Consider the following 26,360-nt stretch of genomic DNA (forward strand, 5'->3'; position numbering starts at 1 on the left):
GGATCTGAAGTGGAAAATTGATGTTGGATGCAACTATGACGAGGAATCCTACATCAGTACATGGAGAAGCGGACCAGGAGTGCTCGCAAAGGTGAACGCAGAAGGCTTGGGTTGAGGTTGCAGCGGGAGAAAGCATGGCGGACGACCGGAGTTCTGGCTCGATGACCCAGTGGTCGACCGAGCAGCTGATGCAGTTCATTCAGGAGCGCTTCGCCAACAGAAACAGGAATGCTTGGACCGATTAAGGAATCGATTGCGCGGCTGGAACTCAGACTGGATGCTCAAGATCGGGCATTCCAGAAAGTGGAGAAGGAACTGACCTGAGCAGGAGGAGCACCAAGCTGCAGTGGAGTTGGAGGTGGGGATGCTGAGAGACCAACAGAAAAAGCTCCAGGAGAAGGTGGAGGATCTAGAGAACGGGTCCCGCTTGCTGAACCTGGAATCATGGGTCTCCCGGAGGGATGCGAAGGAACGGACGCAGGGACATACATAGCGGCTATGTTCGAGAAGCTACTGGGGGAGGGGACGTTCACCCGACCATTGGAGGTGGACAGGGCGCACAGAGCGCTAGCAAGGAAGACGCATGTGAGTGACCCCCCCCCGAGAGCAATGGTGGTGAGATTCCACAGGTACCTGGACAAGGAGTGCATTCTACGGTGGGCCAGGCAGACACAGAGCTGCAAATGGGAGAACAGCGTCCTGCTTATGTATCAGGATCTGAGCACGGACATGGCCAGGAGAAGAGCAGGGTTCATCCAGATAAAATCGACCCTTTTTAAGAAGAAGGTAAAGTTTAGACTGCTGTATCCAGCCCATCTTTGGGTCACTCACGAAGAGCAGCATTTCTACTTCGAGTTGCCCAAGGAAGCGATGGACTTCGCTAGAAGGAAGGGGCTGGTAGAAGACTGAGGCGTTTGGACTGAACCTTGCTGCAGTGTTCATGTTCTTTTTTAAAAAAACAGTTTTTGTTTTTGGACATTACTTGTAATGCCTACTGTATTGATTTGAGGTGTGCGAACGAGCTGTGTGAGTTAAAATTTGCATTCGCACTGATGGGGGGATGGAGGTGTGAATGGTAGATGTTGGATCATCTTTTTGATTTTCTCTGTTTTTCTTTTGGGCAATTGGGTTGGGATTGTTTACGTTTGCATGCGTGTGTCCGAGCAGGGGGTGTGGGGGGGGGAACAATAGGTGGGAAAATGTCTGGCGCCATGGGTGGGGGCCACCAAGCTAGCTGGGTGGGCTAGCTCACGGAAGCGCAGTGGGGGTGAGCAGATGTCATACTTGTTGAAGAAGGCCATGTGTATAGTGCTGTTACTGGGGGGAGCGGGAGAATGTGCTGCTGACGGGGGAGGGACTTTTGCTGTGGGACAATAGGGAGGTTGGAGCTGGAGACTGGTCCAAGAAAGGTGATGGCTGATCGGTGGGGGGGGGGGGGGAGAAAGAGAGAGAAGACCCCAACCAGGCTGATCACATGGAACGTAAGAGGGCTAAATGGGCCGAGTTAAGAGGACACGTGTGTTTGCGCATTTGAGGGGCTTTGAGGGCAATGCTAAAGGAGATGCGCCTTAGAGTAACTGACCAGATCAGATTAAGGAAGGGATGGGTCGGACAGGTTTTCCACTCGCGGCTGGACTCTAAGACTAGAGGGGCCGTGATCCTGATTAATAAGCGAGTGTCATTCGAAGCGGGAAGAATAGTTGTGGACGTGGGGGGTCGGTATATTATGGTCAGTGGGAAGCTGGAGAGGCTGCCGGTGGTACTCGTGAATGTCTATACGCCAAGTTGGGATGATGTGGAGTTCATAAGGAGGATGTTGGGGAAGATCCCGGACCTGGATTCACATAAATTGGTCATGGGGGGGGACTTCAACACAGTCATTAACCCAGGGCTAGACCGATCTAGCTCAAGGACAGGCAGGGTGCCGGCAATGGCAAAGGAGCTCAAAGGGTTTATGGAGCAGTTGGGGGGGGGGGGGTTATGGAGCAGTTGCGGGGGGGCGGTGGACCCATGGAAATTTGGGCGGCCGAGAGTGAAGGAGTTTTCCTTCTACTCACGCGTGCCTAAAGTATACTCCCGGATTGGCTTTTTTTATCCTGACTAGGGCTTTACTGACAGGGGTAGTGAACACTCATTATTCAGCGATCACGATCTCGGATCATATCCCGCACTGTGTTGACCTACAGGTGTGCAAGGAGGATAGCCAGCGCCCGCACTGGAGGCTGAACGTGGGACTTTTAGCTGATGAAGAGATGTGTGGGCGGCTGGCGAAATGTATCCAGAACTATCTGGAAGTCAACGACATGGGGGGAAGTTTCGGCTGCAGTGTTCTGGGAGGCGTTGAAGGAGATGGTTAGAGGGGAGCTGTTCTCGATACGGACCCACGGGGAGAAGTCAGACAAAGCAGAGACGGACCGACTGATAAAGGAAATACTACAGGTCGAAAGGAGGTATGCGGAGACCCCAGAGGCAGGGCTTCTAAGGGAATGATGGAGGCTGCAAGCAGAGTTTGGCTTGTTAACTACAGGGTAGGCGGTGGGGCAGCTGAGGAAGGCAAGTGGGGCGATCTATGAGCATGGAGAGAAGGCCAGTAGAATGCCTGCGCAGCAGCTTAGAATGTGGGAGGACCGGGAGATTGGGAAAGTAAGGGACAGGGATGGGAACCTGGTTGGAGATTCAGCTGGGGACAATAAGGCGTTCAAGGAGTTTTATAGCAGGCTGTATGAGTCTGAACCCCCAGCTGGGCTGGAGGGGATGAGGCAATTCTTCGGGAGGCTGAAGTTCCCGAAGGTTGATGAAGACTTGGTAGAAGGGCTGGGGGCCCCGATCGGGATCGAAGAGATAGCAGATGGGCTGAAGGCCATGCAGTCGGGTAAAGCCCCGGGACCGGATGGGTACCCCGTGGAGTTTTACAAACACTTCTCTGGGATACTGGGCTCACCGCTGATGAGGACATTTAATGTGGCAAAGGAGAGAGAGGGACTTCCCCCAACGATGTCACAGGCCACAATCTCATTGATCCTAAAGCAGGATAAGGACCCAAAGTTACGGGTCCTCCAGACCAATCTCCCTACTAAATGCAGACGCCAAATTGTTGGCTAAGATCTTGCCCTCAAGGAATGAAGACTGCGTTCCTGACGTGATTGTGGAGGACCAGACGGGATTTGTTAAGGGGAGACAGTTGGCGGCCAATGTAAGAAGGCTGTTGAATGTAATTTTGATGCCCCAGAGGGTAGGGACGTAGAGGTACTGGTCGCAATGGACGCAGAGAAGGCATTTGACCAGGTGGAATGGGATTATCTGTGTGAGGTATTGGGTGGTTTAGATTTGGTTTGGGGCTTCATTGACTGGGTCAGACTGCTGTATCAGGCGCCCGTGGCAAGTGTTCAGATGAACAGGCTGACATCGGGCTATTTTAGGCTGCACCAGGGGACCAGGCAGGGATGCCCCTTCTCCCTGCTGTTGTTCGACTGGCCATAGAGCCGCTGGCTATTGCGTTGAGAGCCTCAAAAGGCTGGAAGGGACTGGTCTGGGGCGGGGTGGAACACAGAGTCTCGCTATACGTGGATGATCTGCTCTTATATGTATCAGACCCATTGGAAGAGATGGAAGAAAGTATGGGGATTCTGGGGGATTTTGGCTGGTTTTCGGGTTACAAATTGAACATGGGGAAAAGCGAGATGTTTGTGATCCAGGCAAGAGGGCAGGAGAGGCGATTGTGGGAGCTGCCGTTTAGAGTGGTAGGGGGAAGCTTTCGGTACCTATGCATCCAGGTGACGCGGGAATGGGAACAGATGCACAAGCTAAATCTGGCCCAACTAGTAGACCAAATGAAGGAGGATTTTCAGAGGTGGGACGTGCTCCCGCAGTCAGTGCCTGGGAGAGTACAGACAGTGTAAATGATGGTACTCCCGAAAACCAGCCAGAATCCCCATACTTTCTTCCATCTCTTCCAATGGGTCTGATACATATAAGAGCAGATCATCCACGTATAGCGAGACTGTGTTCCACCCCGCCCCAGACCAGTCCCTTCCAGCCTTTTGAGGCTCAACGCAATAGCAATTTGTGTTTCAGTGCCTCCCCATTTTTATTCCACGGTCCTTTTTTAACTGGGTCAACAAGGTGATCTTAGGCTTTGTATGGGCGGGTAAGACCCCGCGAGTTAACAAGATGTTGGAGCGCAGCCGGGGGAGGGCTGGCTGGCACTCCCGAACTTTAGTAATTATGACTGGGCGGCGAATATAGCCATGATTAGGAAGTGGGTGGTGGGGGGTCGATGTGGGAGCGAGTAGAGGCGGCATCTTCTAAGGGGGCGTTGGTAATGGCGCCTCTGCTGTTCCCGCCGGCACGCTACTCCTCCAGCCCTGTGGTGGTTGCGGCCCTGGGGGCAATGGAGGAGACGTGGGAGCATCGGTCTGGTCTCTAATTTGCAATAATCAACCAGTTTGCCCCGGGGAAGTTAGATGGAGGGTTCCGGAGATGGCAGAGAGCAGGGATCGAGAGGATGGGCGATATGTTTATAGAGGGAAGCTTTCCCAGTTTGAGGGAACTGGAGGTGAAATTTGAACTTACGGGAGGGAATGAATTTAGGTACCTTTAGGAAGTGATACTTCCTACGCAGGCAGGTCTCAATCTTCCTGCTCCTACCACCAAAGGGGATACAGGACAGGGTCGTTTCCAGAGTGTGGGTGGGAGAAGGCAGGGTTTCGGACATTTATAAGGAGCTTATGGGGTCAGAGGAAACTCAGACCGAGGAGCTGAGACACAATTTGGAAGACGAGTTAGGAGGAGAGTTAGAGGATGGTCTCTGGGTGGATGCGTTGAGTGGAGTCAACGCGTCCACAACATGTGCCAGGCTCAGCCTGGTCCAGTTGAAGGTTGTTCACTGGGCTCACATGACAGTGGCCCGGATGAGCAGGTTCTTTGGGGTAGAAGACAGCTGCGCAAGGTGTGCTTGAGGACCAGCGAACCATGTTCATATGTTCTGGGCATGCCTGAAGCTTAGGGAATTCTGGCAGGGGTTTGCGGATGTCATGTCCAAGGTGTTGAAAACAAGGGTGGCGCCGAGTCCAGAGGTGGCGATCTTCGGTGTGTCGGAAGATTCGGGATTCCAGGAGGAGAAAGAGGCAGACATTCTGGCCTTTACCTCTCTGGTAGCCCGGAGACGGATATTAGTAGCTTGGAGGGACTCAAAGCCCCCGAAGTCGGAGATTTGGCTGTCTGACATGGCTAGCTTTCTCTGTCTGGAGAAAATCAAGTTCGCCTTAAGAGGGTCAATGTTTGGGTATCGCCCAGAGGTGGCAGCCGTTCGTCAACTTCTTTAGGGAAAATTAACCATCTGCAGAAAGGGGGGGTGGGCTTTGGGGCTAGTTTAGTGTTGAGTAGGGGGTTAGAAAAGGTGGGGCTTGTGAGAGAGGAAGATGGCTTTTGCACTATGTTTATAATTGTATGTACACTTTCTTTTGTTACTGTTTGAAGGAAACCAGCTATTTCTGATAGGTAAAAGGATAATTGATTTAGCCATTTTGAAGTAAATACTAAAGCCCATGTCAAAATTCATTAAAAAATAATTCCATCATGAGACTGCAAACACAACCACAGATAACAAAGCGTACAGCTTACAATAATAAAAGCATAGATTTGAAACATTTGCAGCCTAACTAGTAGCAAATTAAACAATTCAATAAAGGTAAAAAATATGCGCCATAAGTTAACATGAATTTACCATTGTTCAAAATGTGAATAAGTATAGCAGTCAGCAGAAACCAGATCTGATTAAAAGTGTAAGTCACATTCCAGTACACAGCAAACACCCAAAGATGCAACATATTCACATATATGTTGCACATTGATGATTGACAACTAACCATCCAATCAAATGCATTTGAGACTCATCCAAGCCAATCAACACATTACAGGGGTAGGAACTGATGGAGTCAGACTGATAACATTTTCCTTAAAGATAGAGGTCCGGGCAGCCATTTTCATTCTGGGATCACTCTACTATTTATCTAACTACTCGCTATCCTTATTTCGTATTTTCATATTTCTACTCTAACTCTAAACTCTGCGCAAGCTGTTTGCTTTGAGCAAGAAACCATTACTGTATTTTTGAAAGTTAAATTTGTTTGTAAGCCAGTAAGTTTGATTATATCTCTTAAAGTCTTCTGCTAGCAGGGGGTTTACTGAGAACATTTGATTTGTAACCACAGTAAAATATTTCATTTCACACTCGAGACATGTAGCTTAAATTTCTATTGAGTTAAAGTGTATTCGAGACTACACTGAACCGCATGGTAGATTTCAACAATTGGCGTAGTCGGCAGCATGTAATAGCCATTTTGATGTAAATATTAAAGCCCATGTCAAAATTCATTTTAAAATGGCTAAATAAATAATCCTTTTACCTATCAGAAATGGCTTGTTTCCTTCACTGTTATAAAACCATAAATACCTCAATAGAACGTTTATAAAAAAAATATAAAGTTTACATTGTCCCAATTCAGGGCATACACAGTCACTAAGACCATTGACTTTCCCTCCAATGTGCCTGCAATCATCAAGTACCGACCGCCCTGATTAGCCAGAACATCCCCGCTTGGAAGTGGATCCTTTCATTGATTAAAATCACCCCCCTCTTCCTAACATGGCTACCGGCCCCACCCCATGGGTGAGACAAACAAAATACCCTGGTCACTGTAGCTTTCTACTCCCCACCCCCAGGCTTGCAGAATACCTGCCGCCTCGTTTAGCCCCATCCCCATCAAAGAAAAAAAATGACTCACCATGCCTCGTCAAAATTGGCTCAAAGCGTCACAATCCCTCTTCCTTATCCACTCCTGTTCTCTAGCTATACCTGCTTGCTAGTGAGTAGCCCCCATCCAGGATCTCCACACAAAAAGCCAACCAAAATAAGAACTTAATTCCCCCTGGCATGCCCTCCCCACCCAGGTGCCCTAACGTCCTTACTATACTCCTCTTCCCCCCCCCCCCCCCAAGTACCACATCAAACACCCCTTTTACAATCCTTATAACCAAGAAAAAAATAAGAAAGAGACATTAACACATTGTAATACGACATTGTCAGCAAACCCCATCCCGCCTTTCACATAAAAAGTTCCCTTCGGCCCTCAGACCAGTCCCAGTCCCTTCTCTTTAATGAAGAGCTCTGCCTGCTCCAGTGTTTCAAAGAAATGGGCCGCGATTCTTTAATCCTGCGGCTAAGTTCTGACGCCAGCGTGAAAAGTGGCGCAAGCTACTCTGGCGTCAACGGGCCTTACCTGGCAGCTATCCACCCCTTCTCAGGGGTCTAGTACGGCGCCAGAGTGGTCTCCACGGCTCCAGCGCCCGAAAGATGGCGCGCCACGGCCGGCATGAGTTCGCGCATACGCGCCATGGCCGACGGGAGTTTGCGCATGCACGTGGGTTCCCGTTTCCGTGCTGGCCCCTGGGCAATATGGCGGAGCCATACAGGGGCCCAGCGCGGAGGAACATAGGCTCCCACGAAACTAGCCCGCCCACAGATTGGTAGGCCCCAATTGCGGGCTAGATGACCGTGGAGGCCCCCCCCCGCGGTTCGGATCCCCCCCTGCCAGGACAGCCCCCGCAGACAGACCTCCGAGATCCCGCTGGGTGGGACCATTCGTAACACACGCCGGCGGGACTCGGCCGATCCCGGCGGGCATTGGCCCGTCGAGGCCTGGAGAATCACTGGGAGGGCTGTTACAACGGTCCCCATCAGCACCGGAGAATCTCGCCATATACAACACCCTGATTCGCACCCCTTATGCATTACCACCTTTGACTCCATCTATGTCCCAATATCCTGGTAGATCCCCACTGTGTGCCCTTCCCAGTCAATATTGTGGTTCTTCTTTGTCCACTCCAGGACCTGCTTCCTTTTCTGGAAGCTATGAAAGTAAATAATCACTGCCTGTGATGCCTCATTCGGCCATGGTTTCTGCCGGAGCACTCGGTGGGCTCTATCCAACCCCGGAGGGCGAACACCTCATCCCCCCCCCCCCCCCTCCCAGCTGAGGGAACATCTCTGAGAAGTACTCGCTTGGCCTTGAGCCCTCCAGTCCCCCCAGCAGCTCCACCATCTTGAGGTTCATCCGCCTCGACCTGTTCCCAAGTCTTCAACTTATGCCTTCAGGCCTTTGTTGCTCTCCGCCACAAGCAGTATCTCCGTTTCCAGCAAGGCTCTAATAACCCCTCATTTTGCTACAGGGCCTCCACCACGCCCTTCAGTGTCCCGCCTTGCTCTTTCACAACATTCAAAGTTTTACCAGTTGCTCTCAGATCAGGCCCAATGCCTCCTCGATGTGGCTTTAAAGGACTCCTTCATCTCTTTGCCTTCCTGCTCAAGCTGGCTGTCTGTCTTCTTCTCAAACTTTTTCTGCTTCCTGCTCCATCGCCACAGCCAGCGTGTCTGCCATGATGGACGTGGCCGTCTCCGCCATCTTCTCTCCTTCAGGTTCCCTGGCTGGGCTATTTCGTCGAGACTTTCTAAATAACTCCATCGAATAACTGCCACGTAGTTCAATCAGCTGGGTTTGAACACCAAGATCTTGGAAAAATGGGTAAAAGGGATCAAAAACAAAGACCCTGGTGGGAGCCACCTTTCGTGTGACTCGCTCTCACATGATGTCACCCAAAGCCCCCCTTCCTTTATTAATTTCTGTGAACATGTGTTGCTTTTTCTGTGGAGAATTGGCTGCATAATGCAGGGTAACCTGAAAAAAATGCTTTGGCTACACAACAGTCCTGTGACATATGTCTCCCATGAAAAAAATCCTAATCAAAGAGGGAAATATTATCTGTTTGCAGCTGAACAATGACAGTGCGAGGACCTCTCTTAGTCAATAACATAGACCAGAATATTATTGCCAGTTAAAAATGCTTCAGTTGCTGAGAGAATTCTGCCAACTCTAACAATGCTCATAGGAAGTTGGACAGCGCTCTTGTTTTTTAAAAATTTGTTAACAAAATGTGGGTGTTGCTGGCTCAGCCAGCATTTATTCTCATTCCTAATTTCCCATGAGAAGGTGGTGGTGAGTGGCCTTCTTGACCACTGCATCCCTGTGGTGTAAGTACACCTACAGTGCTGTTAGAGAGGGAGCTCTAGGATTTTCACCCAACAACAATGAAGGACTGGCAATATAGTTCCAACTCATGATGGTGAGTGGCTTGGAGGATAACCTTCAGGTGGTCATGTTTCCATTTGTCTGCTGACCTTGTCTTTCTAGATGGTACATGGAAACCTCTTCCAGTCGGATTTTCAAATCGTAGATGATCACGCCGACCTCGTGCTAGGAAGGGAAATGAGCCAGAGTTTCCCACTCTTTCCCATTCAGTGAGCAGTCAGTAATCATCAAGCAGTTCCATTTCCTCCTCAACCTCACACAGTGAAAGCTGGTAACACAAACCCCTCTGAGACCTGATGTGTGGCTTTATAAAGGGTTGAGTCTCAAGAATAGCTTGTAGACTACCCGCAAGGAAAGCTAATATATTACATGCCACGTACAACCGCTTCACTGCTTTAGATTGCAATACAAATCATTTCACACAGATGGAGAAGGTATTTTGTTCAACGCAATATTTGTGAAGAGAAAAGGGTGGAATACAACGTCTACAAACCTGATTAAGATCCTGTCGAAACTTGAGGCCAAGTATATACTTTTAATTGATCTATGGAAGTGAAAGCATACTTGGCTTTTATTGCTGTGCAGATCGAACACAGGGCAATCAAAGTGGGCCTGTGCTGTATTCAAACAAGTAAAGCTAATCTATGAATTATCTTTTCCAGGGGGAGGAGTGGAAGAATTGGAGTGCTGTCTTTGAAAATTGGCTTGATGTGTCTATCGAAGGGTCACCTGGAGGAAAAATACACGTGTAAGTAACAACTTAGTCACTGCAGATCTGAATGTAAGTACCGACCCAGTCACGGTCGATACAAATCGAAGCAGATGCTCGGTCACTATGGTTAAGAACATACCACTGGTGGCACAGTGGTTAGCACTGCTGCCTACGGCGCTGTGGACCTGGGGTTGATCCCGGCCTCGGGTCACTGTCCCTATGGAGTTTGCATATTCTCCCCGCGTCTGCGTGGGTTTCACCCTCACAACCCAAAGGTGTGTAGGTTAAACAGATTGGCCACACTAAATTGCCCTTAATTGGGAAAAAAATAATTGGGTACTCTAAATTTAAAAATAATAGATACAAACAAACGAATTAGGAGCAGGGGTAGGCCACCAGGTCCTTTGAATCTTCTCTGTCATTCAATGAGATCATGGCTGTAACCTCAACTCCAAATTCCCACTTGCCCCCTATAACCTTTCACCTTATCAAGAATCTATCACATTCTGAGGATATGGGGTAGAGACAGGTGAGGAGAAATTCCTCCCCTCAAGAGTGGTGAGCCTGTGGAATTCACTATCACAGAAAGTAGTTTTCAATAAGCAGTTAGACATAACACTTGGGGCGAAGGACATTAAAGGATATGGGAGGGAAGGTGTGATTAGGCTATTGAGTTTGATGATCAGCCATGATTATAATGAATGGCGGAGCAGCCTCCTACTCCTATTTCTATCTATCTCTGCATTTAAAATATCCAAAGACTCATGGCGCCGAGGCCCCGGGTCACTGACCGTGTGGAGTTCGCACATTCGCTCCATGTCTGCGTGGGTCTCACCCCTGCAACCCAAAGATGTGCAGGATAGATGAATTGGCTACGCTAAAATTGCCCCTTAATTGGAAAAAAAATTGTGCACTTTAAATTTATTTAAAAATATATCTAATATCCAAAGACTCTGCTTCCATCGTCTTTTGAGGAAGGGAGTTCCAAAGACTGAGAGAAAAATCTAGGCATAAATGGGTGACGCATTATTTTTGAACTGTGATCCCGAGTACTAGATTCCCCCACATGCGGAAACATCCTCTCCACATAGATCCTGTCAAGACCCCTCAGGATCTGATATGTTTCAGTCAAGTCACCTCTTACTCTCATACACCTCAGTGGAAACAAGACTAGCGCGTTGTTCATAAGACAACCCACTCAGTAAACCTTCTCTGAAGTACTTCCAACACATTTATGAACACATGATGGAGAAGCCACTCAGTGCCTCGAGCCTGTTTCGCCATTCAATAAGATCATCGCTGGTTTGCTTGTAACCGTAATACCACCTACCTGTCTACCTCCAATAACCATTTCCCCCCCTATCCCCACTTGTTAATCAAGAATCCATCTAGGTCTGCCTTAAAAATATTCAAAGACTCTGCTTCCACTGCCTTTTGAGGATATGGAAGACCCAGAGACTCTCAATCTTCCTGAGAAAAAATAATAATCCCAGTAAATCTCCTCTTCACTCTCTCCAGGGCTTTAACATCTTTCCTTAAATAAAATGCCCAGAATTGAACACAAAACTCCATATGTGGTTTGATCAATGATTTTTAGAGGTGCAGCATCACTTCCTTGCTTTTATACTCAATGCCTCTATTTATACACCCAAGGATCCTATGAGTCTTAACAACTGTTTCAACTTGCCTGGCCACCTTCACAGAATTATGCACTAGAACTCCGAGGTCCCTCTGCTTCTGTACTCCCCTCAAAGTTGTACCACTGAGCCTATATTGTCTCCCCGTGTTTCTTCTACCAAAATGCATTACCTCGCGCTTCGCTGCATTGACATTCATCTGCCAGGTGTCTGCCCATTTGGCCAACTTGTCAATGTCCCTCAGAAGTCACTCAGCATTATCTTCACAATTCACTATTCTCCCTGGCTTAGTATCATCTGTAAATGTAGAGATTTTGCCCTGAACAACCACCCCTCAAATCATTTATATAAATCAGAAAAAGCACTGAGCCCTGGGGAACACCACTTTCAACTCGTGTCCAGTCTGAAAAATGCCCATCTATACCTACCCTCTGTTTCCTATTGCATAGCCAAATTCTAATCTATGCTGCCAAGGACCTATCAATTCCAAACATTTTTAATTTCAACCTGCCATGTCGCACTGTATCAAATGCTTTCTGAAAGTCAAAATGTACAACATCCATGGCACTACCTTCATCCACTGCCTATGTGACGTTGTCAAAGAACTCAATTAAATTTATCAAACATGACTTGTCCTTGACAAAGCCATGTTGACTGTCTAGTATTAACTTAGTTTTCTCAAGATGTATATTTATCTCATCCCGTATTATGGCCTCCATCAGTTTTCCCACTATTGATGTCAAGCTGACGGTCTGCAGTTTCCTGGGTTATCCTTTCCCCTTTCTTAAACAACAGTGTCACATTTGCAATTCTCCAGTCCCCTGGGACTAATCCTGTGTTCAGAGAGGCCTGGAAAATTTATGTCAACGGCTCCCCAAAATTACCCCTCTCAGCAATGTAGGATGCATCCTATCTGGGTGTAGCAACTTCTCTACTTGGTGTGCTGCCAGCCTTTTTAGCACCTTTTCTTTGTCACTATACTGCTCAGTTGCTCAACATCCACATTTTCAACTGGACCATGTCACCGTCTTCTAATTTGGGAAAGACAGAAGCAAAGTACTCGTTTAGTACCACTGCCAAGGGCAGCACGGTGGCGCAGTGGTTAGCACTGCAGTCTCACGGCGCCGAGGTTCCAGGTTCGATCCCGGCTCTGGGTCACTGTCCGTGTGGAGTTTGCACATTCTCCCTGTGTTTGCGTGGGTTTCACCCCCACAACCCAAAGATGTGCAGGGTAGGTGGATTGGCCACGCTAAATTGCCCCTTAATTGGAAAAAATGAATTGGGTGTACACTAAATTTATATTTAAAACATAGTACCACTGCCACACCCTCCACTTCAGTGAGCAGTTTACCCTGCTTATGGGCCCCACTAGAACATAGAACATAGAACATAGAACGATACAGCGCAGTACAGGCCCTTCGGCCCTCGATGTTGCACCGACATGGAAAAAATCTAAAGGCCATCTAACCTACACTATGCCCTTATCCTTTACCATGTAATAATTAATCTTTTACCATGTTTGAAGAAAATGTTGCTCTTTGGTTTAGCACAGCCTGCCATCCTTTCGTCATGCTTCCTCTTAGCCTTCCTTATTCCAGCCTTAGCCTCTCTCCTGCATTTGAAATACTCTTCCTGGTTTCTATTGCTATTATTATTCCAGCATGCATCATACGCCTCTTTTTTTCTTCCTTATTTTAACACCAATATCATTAGTCATCCAGGGTACTCCAGTTTAGATACCCTATATTTGTTTCTCATGGGTACGTATCTAGCTTGCACCCTATTCATCTCTCCTTTGAAAGTCTCCCAGTTTTCATCCACTGTTTCATCCACCAAAATGCATTTCCAATCAACCTGCTCCAGTTCAACTTTTAGATCTCTAAAATTTACCCTTTTTCAGTCTGGAATCTTAATCCATGACTGATTTTTATCCTTTTGCAACTTAATATTGAATCATATTATATTATGATTGCTATTTACCAACTGCTCCCCCATTCTGACGTTCTCCACCTGCCCTGCTTCATTTCCTCGCACCAGATCCAGCACAGCTTGCTCCATGGTAGGACTGGAAATATACTGTTCCAGAACATTCTCCTGCACACACTGCAGGAATTTCTCCTGTTCCGTACTCCACACTCTACCCATTTTCCAGTCTATCTAAAGAGATAAGAAACCCAATTTTAAAAGATGAATGCCTATTGTACTATTATGCATTATCAATGTAAGGCCTTTTAAAAGTTTTACTTGACTTCAGTTTTAATTTAAGTAGGAAGTATTATCATTCAGAACATGCTATCTGTCCTTGTCTTAGAACAGTGCCAATGGATTTTAAAAATATTGTTGAAGAAGTTAAAGATGTGCTTCTTAAATTACTTTTGAAATGTTTAATATCTATTTACTATTTATATAACCAACCTAACACTGGTTGATTATCATAGATTATCATAGAATTTATAGTGCAGAAGGAGGCCATTCAGCCCATCAAGTCAGCACCGGCTCTTGGAAAGAGCACCCTACCCAAGGTCAACATCTCCACCCTATCCCCATAACCCAGTAACCCCATCCAACACTAAGGGCAATTTTGGACACCTAAGGGCAATTTATCATGGCCAGTCCACCTAACCTGCACATCTTTGGACTGGGAGGAAACCGGAGCACCCGGAGGAAACACACGCAGACAAAGGGAGAACGTGCAGACTCCACACAGACAGTGACCCAAGCTGGAATCGAACCTGGGACCCTGGAGGTGTGAAGCAATTGTGCTATCCACAATGCTACCGTGCTGGGAGTTCATATTTGTATGTGTAACCAGTTTTTGTGGTGTTTGCTATAGATTAGTGCACTTCATAATCTGATCAATATTTACTAATTTGGTCCTGTTGGCACAATGGGTGAATATGTTTTTCTTTGTTATTCTCCTTGTGCTGGTCTGAATTCTAGAGTTAACCATGTAGGGGATCAGTGGAAACCAGTCACCATCCAACTTCAAAGTACAATAGTAAGATGCTCACTATATTTGTTATAAACTACCTTATGGGTATGGGTAGATTATGAAGATTAATTGAAAACAATTGTCCCATAATAACAAGCTTAATTCATGACCTAAGGTTCCATTTCCAAATCACAACAGCATTTCACACGTGTGGCAACAAAGTGAAAAATATCCCTTGCATAAGAAAGGGTGCACATATCAGCAAAAGGTGCAATGATGAAGAGGACAAAGAAAATTTGAACCTTTACAATCAAGAAAGAAATTGTTGAAGGACTTCCTCAGAGAAGCATACAATATTGTATCTAAACAAACACCTGGTTTTTTCAAAGTTGATTGCAAAAGTAGAATCAAGGATCAAAAAATAATGAATTTGTACTATGTATCAGTAGAGAGAGAATAGTTTAATATCTTCTACAAAACACAGTAATCGAGGTAAACACATTGCATTCAATTCTCAACTGCCTCTCTCAAGATTAGCAAAATCAGTATTTTTCTTATTGATAAATTTTTCAGATCTTTTCAAACAAGTAGCTGAATCCACTGATTCGTGTGACCAACGAAGCCTGAGCCTTTTGCTTCACGATGCAGTCCAGATCCCTCGGCAGCTGGGGGAAATAGCTTCATTTGGAGGCAGCAACATCGAACCAAGTGTCCGTAGTTGCTTCCAACACGTAAGTGTGCTCTACTCCAGTTTCTAAAGACAAGGGCGTACAACAAAAGACCATCTTCAATCCAACACTAATTGTTAATGTCAATCAGACTGACCTGAGGATGGTTCATGGGGTAATGCCACTTTGTAAAGTTGAGATCAAAGCACAATTATTGAAGCACCGTGGAGGAAGTTTTGCTGTGTATCTGCCTGTGCAATCCCTGACCTGGAAGTGTATGATGCTGACACTGGTAACCTTAAATGGCAAGAGTCTTTGATGCTGTTAAAAATGCTTCTCAAGATCTGACCGAGATTGCAAATAAGTTATAGATCTTTTCTATTTGTAAAAGGGGGTGAAGGTTTTTGAAGAACCTTTCTTTAGCAAGTAAAGCCACTTACAACTTTTTGCATGACCCATTCCACATTCATCTTATTTCCTTGGTCTTTCATATTCCACCAATCCACAACTCCATTCAAATATTGTTGCACTTATATGGGAGCAATTATTAAGTGGAATTTTCCCATACTGCAGTTTTCAGCAACAAATGTCTACACAAGATTTCTGATTGATCTGTTGCCTGTATCACATTGTTAGTTAACCCCTCCATTTACTACACCTCTGGTCGGCTGTCTTTGTGACAGTTATTTAAGTGCAGTCCATCTCTACATTATGCATACACTATCAGATAATTCTGCCTACTTCATTGTAGCTTAAACTTACATATGTGTTTTATGACACCTCTGAGACACATCTTGAACCCCTTTGCATAAATTACATTTTGAAGTACATTGACATACCTCAGCAAATGCATTAACCAATAAATGTGCAGCATTAGAACATACGGTGCAGAAAGAGGCCATTCGGCCTATCGAGTCGGCACCAACCCACTTAAGCCCTCACTTCCACCCTATCCCCATAACCTAATAACCCCACCTAACCTTTTTGGACATTAAGGGCAATTTAGCATGGCCAATCCACCTAACCTGCACGTCTTTGGACTGTGGAAGGAAACTGGAGCACCCAGAGGAAACCCACGCAGAAACAGGGAGAACGTGCAGACTCCACACAGAGTGACCCAGCGGAGAATTGAACCTGGGACCCTAGCACTGTGAAGCCACACTTGTGCTACCGTGCTGCCCTTATCTCATTATCTCATAACTTGCAACAAAATGATTGACCAGTAAATCTGTTTTTTTTCTGAATGTTGTTGGTTGACGGCAGAATGCTGGCATCAACACTGAGCGAACACTGCTATTTTTCAGGAATTGTAGGGTCTTTAATGTCTCATCTGAAAAAGGGATCGATTATTTAATATCGGATGGGGCACCTGCAACAATACAGCATTCCTTCAGTATTGCCCTTCCAACTGTCCAGAACTCCATCAGGACTGCCTCTCCAGCAGTGATTCACTCCCTCAGGACTGGTCCTCTGACAGTGGGCACTCTAGATTCTGTGTTCATCTTTTGGATTGGATCCACAACCTTTAGGTCCAGAGGCCAAGTGTGCCACCACTAATCTAAGGTTTACATCTGTATAAAATAGTTAATATTTTAAAATTGTAATTATATCAATCCAGTGAAAACCATGTCAGAAAGCTTAATATTAATGTCTCGATGAGGGTATCAGACAATAAACAGCTGGTCTTTCATTTGCCTCTTAGGGTCAGAACAAATCAGAGATTGATGCTAAACAGTTTGTGGAGTGGATGAGACTGGAGCCTCAGTCTATGGTCTGGCTACCTGTTCTGCACCGTGTGGCAGCTGCTGAAACTGCAAAACATCAGGCAAAGTGCAACATCTGCAAAGAGTGCCCAATCGTAGGCTTCAGGTGAGACATGCAACTTTGCAGGGACCTAGGTAATATTGGAAGATAACGTGTTAATTCAGAAACTTCTAAATTCAGTAAATAATGCAACAAAATAATTTGAAGTCCCAACCAATTCATGGGTCATGGAAGCAATTAGGACAAATTAAATTTAAAGGCTCTTCATTCGTGTTTGGGAGAGGTGAGTACTACAGGATTTTGGAATTTTGTTCCCAGACCCATTGATCACAGCCCTGCTGGATCAAAACCAGTTTGTGATTGGGCTTCTGTTTGCTTCTCCATTTTCTAATTATTGAAAATGTAGAGACGAGCCTTTTATCAGTCCTTAAATCAGACGATGTACATGCTGTTAAAGTGGTTCCACATGCCATTGCAAAATGATCGACAAGGCTTCCTGTTCATAATTTTCTCTGAATTAAACTCCAGATTTTGGAAAGGATTTCTTTAAGCAAGCTTGCACCTTTTTGATTAACCTTTGACCTATAATTCTAAACTTGATGGTCTTGGAAAAGAGCCTCACTGTGTATTCCATTGCGATCAACATCAGTTTTATCATTATCAAACATATTGATTCCTGCAATCTGTTGAGGCCAATCAACCTCTGATACTACTGGCTTCCTTCCAATGCCCTCAAGATCAAATATTGCCTATTTTGTATTTTCTTTTATTCCCTTTTCTTCCCATGTACTTAATGATCTGTTGAGCTGCTCGCAGAAAAATACTTTTCACTGTACCTTGGTACACGTGACAATAAACAAATCCAATCCAATCCAAGATCTGTACCTCCAAATATGTCTTTGTTTTATCATCTCTTCAATCTTTCTTAACCTGAATTCACCATCCATCTGCATATATTCAACTCATAAAGCTCAGAAAGGTGATTCCTCTCATCCCTTTAACTACCAAATGATATTTGTTCTTATAAAAGCTGCTGTCCTATCTCAGGTTATCTATTGTCTGTAAAATTGTGGCCTAAACTGTGATTGAAGTTCCTTTGTTAATCTTGTCACTCATGCTGTATACTTACGGATTTCTGCTCTTAAACACTTTGATGCTGCTGAAGGGCATCAAAGTAAAGACACTCAGCCTTAGCTGCAAGTAAATCGAGCAAGGTTTATTACCAGTATACATATAGGGGAGATCCACTTTTGGCAATGGCAGGGAGGTGACTCAACTTACATTCTTTCGAAGCATAAATTTATTGTGTGGAGATGCCGGCGTTGGACTGGGTGAGCACAGTAAGAAGTCTTACAACACCAGGTTAAAGTCCAACAGGTTTGTTTCAAACACGAGCTTTCGGAGTACTGCTCCTTCCTCAGGTGAATGAAGAGGTATGTTCCAGAAACATATATATAGACAAAGTTAAAGATGCAAGACAATGCTTTGAATGCGAGCATTTGCAGGTAATTAAATCTTTACAGATCCATAGATAGGGGTAACCCCAAGTTAAAGAGGTGTGAATTGTCTCAAGCCAGGACAGTCGGTAGGATTTTGCAAGCCCAGGCCAGAGGTGGGGGATGAATGTAATGCAACATGAATCCCAGTTCTTTTCATTCACCTGAGGAAGGAGCAGTGCTCCGAAAGCTAGTGTTTGAAACAAACCTGTTGGACTTTAACCTGGTGTTGTGAGACTTCTTACTAAATTCATTGTCACATTTGTTCAGCCAGCTGCCTGTTTCAACATATATAGCCTCTTGTGTTCTACATATAGGTTCCCACGGCCAACTAGCTGTAACTACTCATTCAATGTTTCGATGTTTCTCTCCCTTCCCTCAGTCATTCTCATACTTCGCAATAACAAATTGTAGTTATTTGTTATTACAGTGTTAGCAGTTCCCAGCATTTATATTACAAAAAAATCATGGTTCTTCATATTGTCAAATATCCCATAGATTTTAAAAACATTCATTCATGGCATGTGGGGTCCCGTGGCTGGACCTGCATTTATTGCCTATCCCTAATTTCCTGTGAACTGGGTGGCTTGCTGGGCCATTTCAGAAGGCATTTAAAAGTCGATCACATTGCAGTGTATTCGGAGTCACGTGTGTGCCAGATCAAGTAAAGATGGCAGATTTCCTTCCATAGAGGACATTAGTGAACTCGATGGGTTTTTATGACAATCGGCAATGGTTTCATGGTCATCATTAGACTTCTATTGCAGATTTTTATTGAATCATAATTTTATTATCTGACATGGTGGGATTAGAACCTTGGCCCCCAGTGCATTACCCTGGGTCTGTAGATTCCTCGTGCAGCGACAGTACCACTTTGCCGCCACCTTCCTTCTCGCATTGTTTGACATTTCCTTGGACATCTCCAAAGATTTTATCAGAGTCTGTTATTTTTACCATTATGTGGGCTCCCAACAAAACCCTATTCGTGACTATTGTCCCTTTCTGTGTCAATTGATGTTTTAACTAATGGTCATTCTCGGAGTTTGCCTTAACGTCAGGAATTTCCAAGTTTCTGTTCTGTCTCCTGCAATTCATACCTCCATTCAATATACATTTCTAGCCACTCATAAGCTGATAGTTCCACTCTGCATTGATCAAGTCCCTTCAATTTGTACATCTTTGGTGAACATGACCTCCATCCTTTGAGCAGTGGCTGCATCATTGCATTTTATTTCTCTGTTCTCTTTTTTTTCTTCCTATAGAACTTTCTTTGTTCTTTCTTAGCCCAAAATGCATTATCCTGCTCATTTGTTGCCCTCTTTACAGTTTCACACATTACAGTCACTGGAGTCCACTATTCAAATTAATCTTTACCAGGATATCAAAATTGTGGTCCAACTTGCATCTGTTTGCCTTCCTTACAATTTTCAGTGTTTCAAAATACAAATTTATGTGATTTGACCATTTTACTTTTTTCCCCTGCAGTAGATATGTGGATCTAATCTAAAATAGAAGATGGAAGAGAAAAAAAGTCAAAACCTTTAATAATAATTTTGAAGAATCGAACTTCATACAAAACGTTTTTGACATTTCTTTTTCTCCTTGTTCTTCCTTTCCAGGTACCGTAGCCTCAAACATTTTAACTATGACATCTGCCAAAGCTGTTTCTTTTCAGGGCGTACAGCAAAAGGCCACAAGTTGCAATACCCAATGGTGGAGTACTGCACTCCGGTAAGTAATGTATATTCCACTTTACGTAATTGTTTTAATTTGTATGTATGAATCACTATGAGAGACTTGGGAACTCAGCTGCAGCCACTTTCAAAATTAAAATGCATGGATAAGATGTTTCTACACCATAGTACTCCTGTGAAATTGCCAATAAGTATGTATACTAATGGCATCTGGCAGTGCTTATTGAAAGTCAGAGGTAGATGAACTTGGTGTCATTCCCAATGTAGTCTTGTGTCGTCGTCTTCTTTTTTGGCAGTCCCTCAGAGTTGAGGATAACTTGCTTCCACACCAGAATGAGTTCTCAGGTGACTGAGGAGTCTGAAGCGTGACCTACCGTCTCTGTCAAAGTCGGGGAAGACAGTGGTTGGAGAAGTGGGTGGGTGAGGTGCCCGGGTTGTCACTCGCTCTTTTCACAGACTTTTCACAGTTAAGCTTCAGTTCTTGGCGATGAAACACGGGGTGTTCAGCTTCTTCCCGGATTCTTTTCCTCCACTTCATGTGGTCGTGGGCCAGGGATTGATTGGGATGCTCCACTTTTTCAGGGTGTCCTTGAAGCATTTCCTCTGCTCTCCTAGGGCTCGCTTCCCATGTTGAAGCTCCGATTGGAGTGCTTGTTTCAGGAGCCTCGTGTCAGGCATGCGGACGATGTGGCACGCCCAGCAGACTTGTTGAGCATGGTCAATGCTGGGGTGTTGGCTTGAGCAAGAACACTGATGTTGGTGCGTCTATACTGTGAATGGATTTGCAGCACTGGTAGTACTTCTCCAAGTTTTTGAGGGATCTGTTGTACATAGTCCATGTTCCTGAACCATAAAGGAGGGTGGGTATAGACCATGAGCTTGGTGGCAGGTCTGAGGTCCTGGCCTTCAAACACTCTTCCTCGGATGACTGACGGCTATGCTGGCAACTGAAGGTGGTACTGAACCTCGTGGTAGATGTCTGCCCTTAATGACATAGGGTGCGATCTAACCAAATTCGTTCTAAGTGTAGCAGCGAGCGGGAAATGCCGGGAGTTGCCCGACAGCTGGCCTGGCGATGCCATCACCGGTACCTAATAGAACATAGAACAGTACAGCACAGAGCAGGCCCTTCGGCCCTCGATGTTGTGCCGAGCAATGATCACCCTACTCAAACTCACGTATTCACCCTATACCCGTAACCCAACAACTCTCCCTTAACCTTACTTTTTAGGACACTACGGGCAATTTAGCATGGCCAATCCACCTAACCTGCACATCTTTGGACTGTGGGAGGAAACCGGAGCACCCGGAGGAAACCCACGCACACATGGGGAGGACGTGCAGACTCCGCACAGACAGTGACCCAGCCGGGAACCGAACCTGGGACCCTGGAGCTGTGAAGCATTGATGCTAACCACCATGCTACCATGCTGCCCTATTTTTAACAGTACAGCACAGAACAGGCCCTTCGGTCCTCGATGTTGTGCCGAGCAATGATCACCCTACTCAAACCCACGTATCCACCCTATACCCGTAACCCAACAACTCCCAACATTTTAGGACACTACGGGCAATTTAGCATGGCCAATCCACCTAGCCCGCACATCTTTGGACTGTGGGAGGAAACCGGAGCACCCGGAGGAAACCCACGCACACACGGGGAGGACGTGCAGACTCCGCACAGACAGTGACCCAGCCGGGAATCGAACCTGGGACCCTGGAGCTGTGAAGCATTTGTGCTAACCACCATGCTGCCGTGCTAACCACCATGCTACCGTAATATAATTAATGGAACCCCATGGGCTTCATACCCCAAATAATCCCAAATCCCATCAGTTGATTCACCAGAACTGCGCCCGGCAACTTCCTGCTAACCAGGGCCGGCTCAAGGTACCGGCAACTCGGGCAGTCGCCCGGGACGCCATGTGCTAGGGGGCGCCATCAAGGAGTACGTGACCGGCGTCAGAGACCCGGCGCCGCGTAAAAGACTCTGGTCCCGCGCATGCGCAGTTGGGCCGGTGCCAACCAGTGCATGCGCGGTGGCCGCCCACCCCCAGGCCGCCCCGCACAAACATGGCGGATGGATCCAGGCTTGCCGGTGGGAGAAAGGAGGCCTGCCGACAGAGAGACCGGCCCGCCGATCGGTGGGTCCCGATCATGTACCAGGTCACTCCGCCGCCCCCCAGGTGAACGGAGCCCCCCCCCCCCCCCCCCGAAGGGTGCCGAAGTTCAGCTTGCCCGGGGCGCCAGCAACCCTAGGGGGAGCAACACTTAAATTGATCCTGCAGTGCAAACCCCTCAGAGCACGCAGCCATGCCACCAAGGAGACCAACTCCAAGATTCGGAGTTGCTGCCCTGGCCAGACTTTTGGATGCGCTGGAGTCCAGACAGGTTGCCCTGTTCTCCTGAAGGGCTCGGAGGGTGAGCCACAGGGCAGCCAGTGCTGCCTGGGAGGAAGTGGCAGCAGCCATTGGTGCGGGGAGTGTGACTAGGAGAACCGCCACCCAATGCTGCAAGAAGCTAAAGAACCTCCATTGGACCGCACAGGTGAATTGGCATCAGCTCCAGCCCACCCATGCCTAGCAGTGGTGCCCACGCCTGTCACCCCCATCGCATGTGCATTGCATCCCAGACCCTGTACATGGAGACCCACTGGTAACGTTACCTGGTCTGGGTGCTGGTCCCCTCCATTGTCCACAAATCCACCCTCTCGTTGTTTCTGCCTCTGTGATCTTCAAGCCTCCGGTGTTCATGCAGAGTGTCCAGGCTTCACAGTTTGGTTGAGATGCTAGGCAGTAACTCTCTCCTGCATTATGGCACGACTACCCATGGGATTCCACTTGGGGACTATGAAGTGCTGACATTACTACGATTTCTTATTCCCTTTTCGTAATAGCCTCCAGCTGTGCACCCGGAGGCCGCCACGCTCAGTGTTGGGGAGCTGCCCCCATTCCAGCTGCAGACAAATAAGGGGTGGCGTGGTAGACCGCACGCCCTGGGATCCCCCCATTGACGGCAGTCCGTCCCACCTCTGAAGCGAGACCACCCCCCCCCCCCCCCCCCCCCCCCCCCCGTTCCTTCCTGGGGTCTCTCCAGGTTTTTTTAAAGATGTATAATCAGTGCCTGCATGACCACTTGCTGAGGAGGTGGCTAGATCACAGGATGCCGTTAGATAGTGGGTCGCTCCAGTTAATGGTATGGAGATTGGCTTTAATTGATGATTACTGGTTTCTCGCCATGCCACGACAGGATCCTCTCCTCGCCAACGGGAGTGAGTTGGTTATATCGCAAACTAATCGACGGCCAGCAGAGTTCCCGATTTTAGCCTCTCGTCCGATGAAATCACGGCCATAGTTTCTTGTGCATCCAAGTTCACAGTGCACGATTCAGGAGCAACAGCTTTGCATAAGTCTGTGCGTTTTCTAAATCGTGCTGAGAATTGCCAGCACAAGCTAATTTCCAATATTTCCTATGTGTGACCTACACAATAGATCTCAGTTGACTATTTGATTATGAGAACGATGGGCAACACAATTAATTAGCACTTTGGAAGGAGTAATATGACAAGGAAGTATTCAATGAATGAACTGACACTGGGAGGTTCTGAGGAACAAAAGGATCTTGGCGTGTTTGTCCATAGATCTCTGAAGGCCGAAGGTCACTTGCCTTCATCAATTGACGCATAGATTACAAAAACAGAGAGGTCATGTTGGAGTTGTATCGAACTTTGGTGAGGCCACAGCTGGAGTACTGTGTGCATTTCTGATTGTCACATTATAGGAAGGATGTGATTGCACTGGAGGGGGTGCAGAGGCGATTCACTAGGATGTTGTCTGGGATGGAACATTTAAGCTATGAAGAAAGGTTGGATAGAGTGAGGGTTGACCTGATGGAGGTGTACAAGATTATGAGAGGAATGGACATGATGGATGGGGAACAGCTGTTCCCCTTAGTTGAAGGGTCAGTTGCGAGGGGATGCAATTTCAAGGTGAGGGTTAGGAGGTTTAGAGGGGAATTGAGGAAAAAACTTTTTTACCCAGAGGGTGGTGACGGTCACATCCTTTAAAAAGTACCTGGATGAGCACATGGCATGTCATAGTATTCAAGGCTATGGACCAAGTGCTGGCAAATGGGATTAGGTAGGCAGGTCAGGTATCTTCCATGTGTCGGTGCAGACTCGATGGGTCAAAGAGCTTCTTCTGTGTTGTAGTATTCTGTGATTCTGTGAATCACTTAAGCAAGACAAATAAATTGGTGGACAGATGCAGTTTAATTTGTTGAAATGTGAAGTTAATTATACACTTTGTAAAGCACCTAAATGATGTACTGAACAGAAAGATCTAGGGATTTAAATACATAATGATCTGAAATTTGAAGCAGTTTGATTTTTAAAAATCATGCCAATATCCTTTTGGGTTTATAAATAGGGTATCAGTATAACAACTACTACAGCATATCGTTCGATCACAAATGAGTACTGTCTGCAGTTTTGACCATCCCTTTGTCGAAAGGGCACTAAAACCAGGCAGTAGATTCATCAGAATGATGTTGGCATGAGAAACTAGAGTTTGGAGGAGACATACGATACCGGGGCTACTTTCCCCATAACAAAGAAGGATGAAAGGAGATTTAATTGAAGTTTTCAGGAGGATACCTCCTTCCGTTGAATATTGGGAAGTCTTAATCCATTATTGTCTTCACTCCATCCTATAAACTCTAGCCACTTACTAAACGAGTATAGAAAATACAACAGTGAAATTAGAAAGAAAAGTAGAAAAGCGAAAAGAGGGTTTATAAAAGTATTGGCAATTAAAATCAAAGAATCTCAGGGGGCAGCCTGGTGGCGCAGTAGTTAGCACTGCTCCTTCACGGCGCTGAGGACCTGGGTTCGATCCTGGCTCCGGGTCACTGTTTGGGTGGAGTTTGCACATTCTCCCCCTGTCTGTGTGAGTTTCACCCCCACAACCCAAAGATGTGCAGGGTGGGTGAATTGGCCACACTAAATTGCCCCTTAATTGTAAAAAAAAATTGGATACTCTGAATTTATGGGAAAAAAAATCAAGGAAATCTCAAAGCTGTTTTATAAATAAAGAGCAAGAGTATAACAATGGAAAGAAAAGGGCCGATTAAAGACCCTGATGTTAGCCTGCGTGTGAGGCAGAAGATGTAGGCATGGCTCATAATGAACACTTTGTTTAAACAAAAGACAGGAAGAATGCAGACACTTTAAAAAAAAATCTTTCATGGAATATGAGCATTGCTGTCTAGGCCAGCTTTTGTTGCTCATGCCTAATTGCCCATGAGAAGATGGTGATGAGCTGCCTTCTTGACCACTGCAGTCCATCTGGTGTAGTACACCCACAATGCTGTTGGAAAGGAGTTCCAGGATTTTGACTCAGCGATATAGTTTCAAATCAGGAAGGTGTGATGTCTGGTAGGGAATTTACAGGTGATAGTGTTCCCATGCATCTGTTGCCTGTGGCCTTGTAGTTGGTAGAGACCGTGGGTTTGGAAGCCACTATTGAAGGGGACTTGGCGACTGGCTGCAGTGCATCTTGTATGTGAAACACTCAACTGTCACTGCATCAAAGGGGGAGGGAGTGAATATTTAAGGAGGTGGATGGGGTGCCAATCAAGTGGGCTGCTTTTCCTGGATGGTCTTGGGCTCCTTGAGTGGTGTTGGAGCTGCACTCATCAGGGAAAATAAAGTATCCAAAGGGAAAATATTTGCAGAAAAAACGGCAGTTGATTGCCAGCTGGGCCATGCAGGTGCCCGAGGTATGCCCTCTGGGTCATGTGGGGCCAATAGCTCATAGAATCATTGAATTCCTACAGTGCTGAAGGAGGCCATTCGGCCCATCAAGTTTGCACTGACCCTCTTGATACAGCACCTTACCCAAGCCCACTGCCGCATAACCCCACCTAAACTGCGCATTTGTGGACAATTTAGCATGACCAATACACTAAACAACCTATCTTTGGACTGTGGGAGGAAACCAGAGCACCCGGAGGAAACCCACCCAGACACAGGAGAAAGTGAAAACTCCACATAGTCATCCAAGACCGGAATCGTTGGTTGTTGGTTACAAACTGATCTTGGAACAAGTTTTGTCGAAACCTTCCTCCGATCCTCTGATGGCGTATTTGATTTTCTCTAGCTTGACCGTGCCCACCACTGATAAACCAACATGCCTGTAACTGGTGGGGCTACCCTTACCACCTTTTTTGAACAATGAAATTTACAATTCGCTAGACTGCTAGCACTCTCCAGAGAAGAGTGGAAGATTATGATGAGCACCCCTGCATTTTCC

At 46.3% G+C, this 26,360-nt stretch overlaps 1 protein-coding gene across 1 annotated transcript in view; it reads left to right on the plus strand.

Moving 5' to 3' along the window:
- utrn (utrophin) overlaps positions 1-26,360 on the plus strand; it is a 560,528-nt gene that overhangs the window by 489,291 nt on the left and 44,877 nt on the right. The window contains 4 exon segments of the mRNA XM_038808060.1: positions 9,809-9,894; positions 15,001-15,158; positions 16,798-16,964; positions 19,975-20,086. Coding sequence (XP_038663988.1) covers positions 9,809-9,894; positions 15,001-15,158; positions 16,798-16,964; positions 19,975-20,086 — 523 coding nt within the window.

The sequence above is a fragment of the Scyliorhinus canicula genome, chromosome 1 (genome assembly GCF_902713615.1).
Source record: "Scyliorhinus canicula chromosome 1, sScyCan1.1, whole genome shotgun sequence".
Taxonomy (NCBI): Eukaryota; Metazoa; Chordata; class Chondrichthyes; order Carcharhiniformes; family Scyliorhinidae; genus Scyliorhinus; species Scyliorhinus canicula.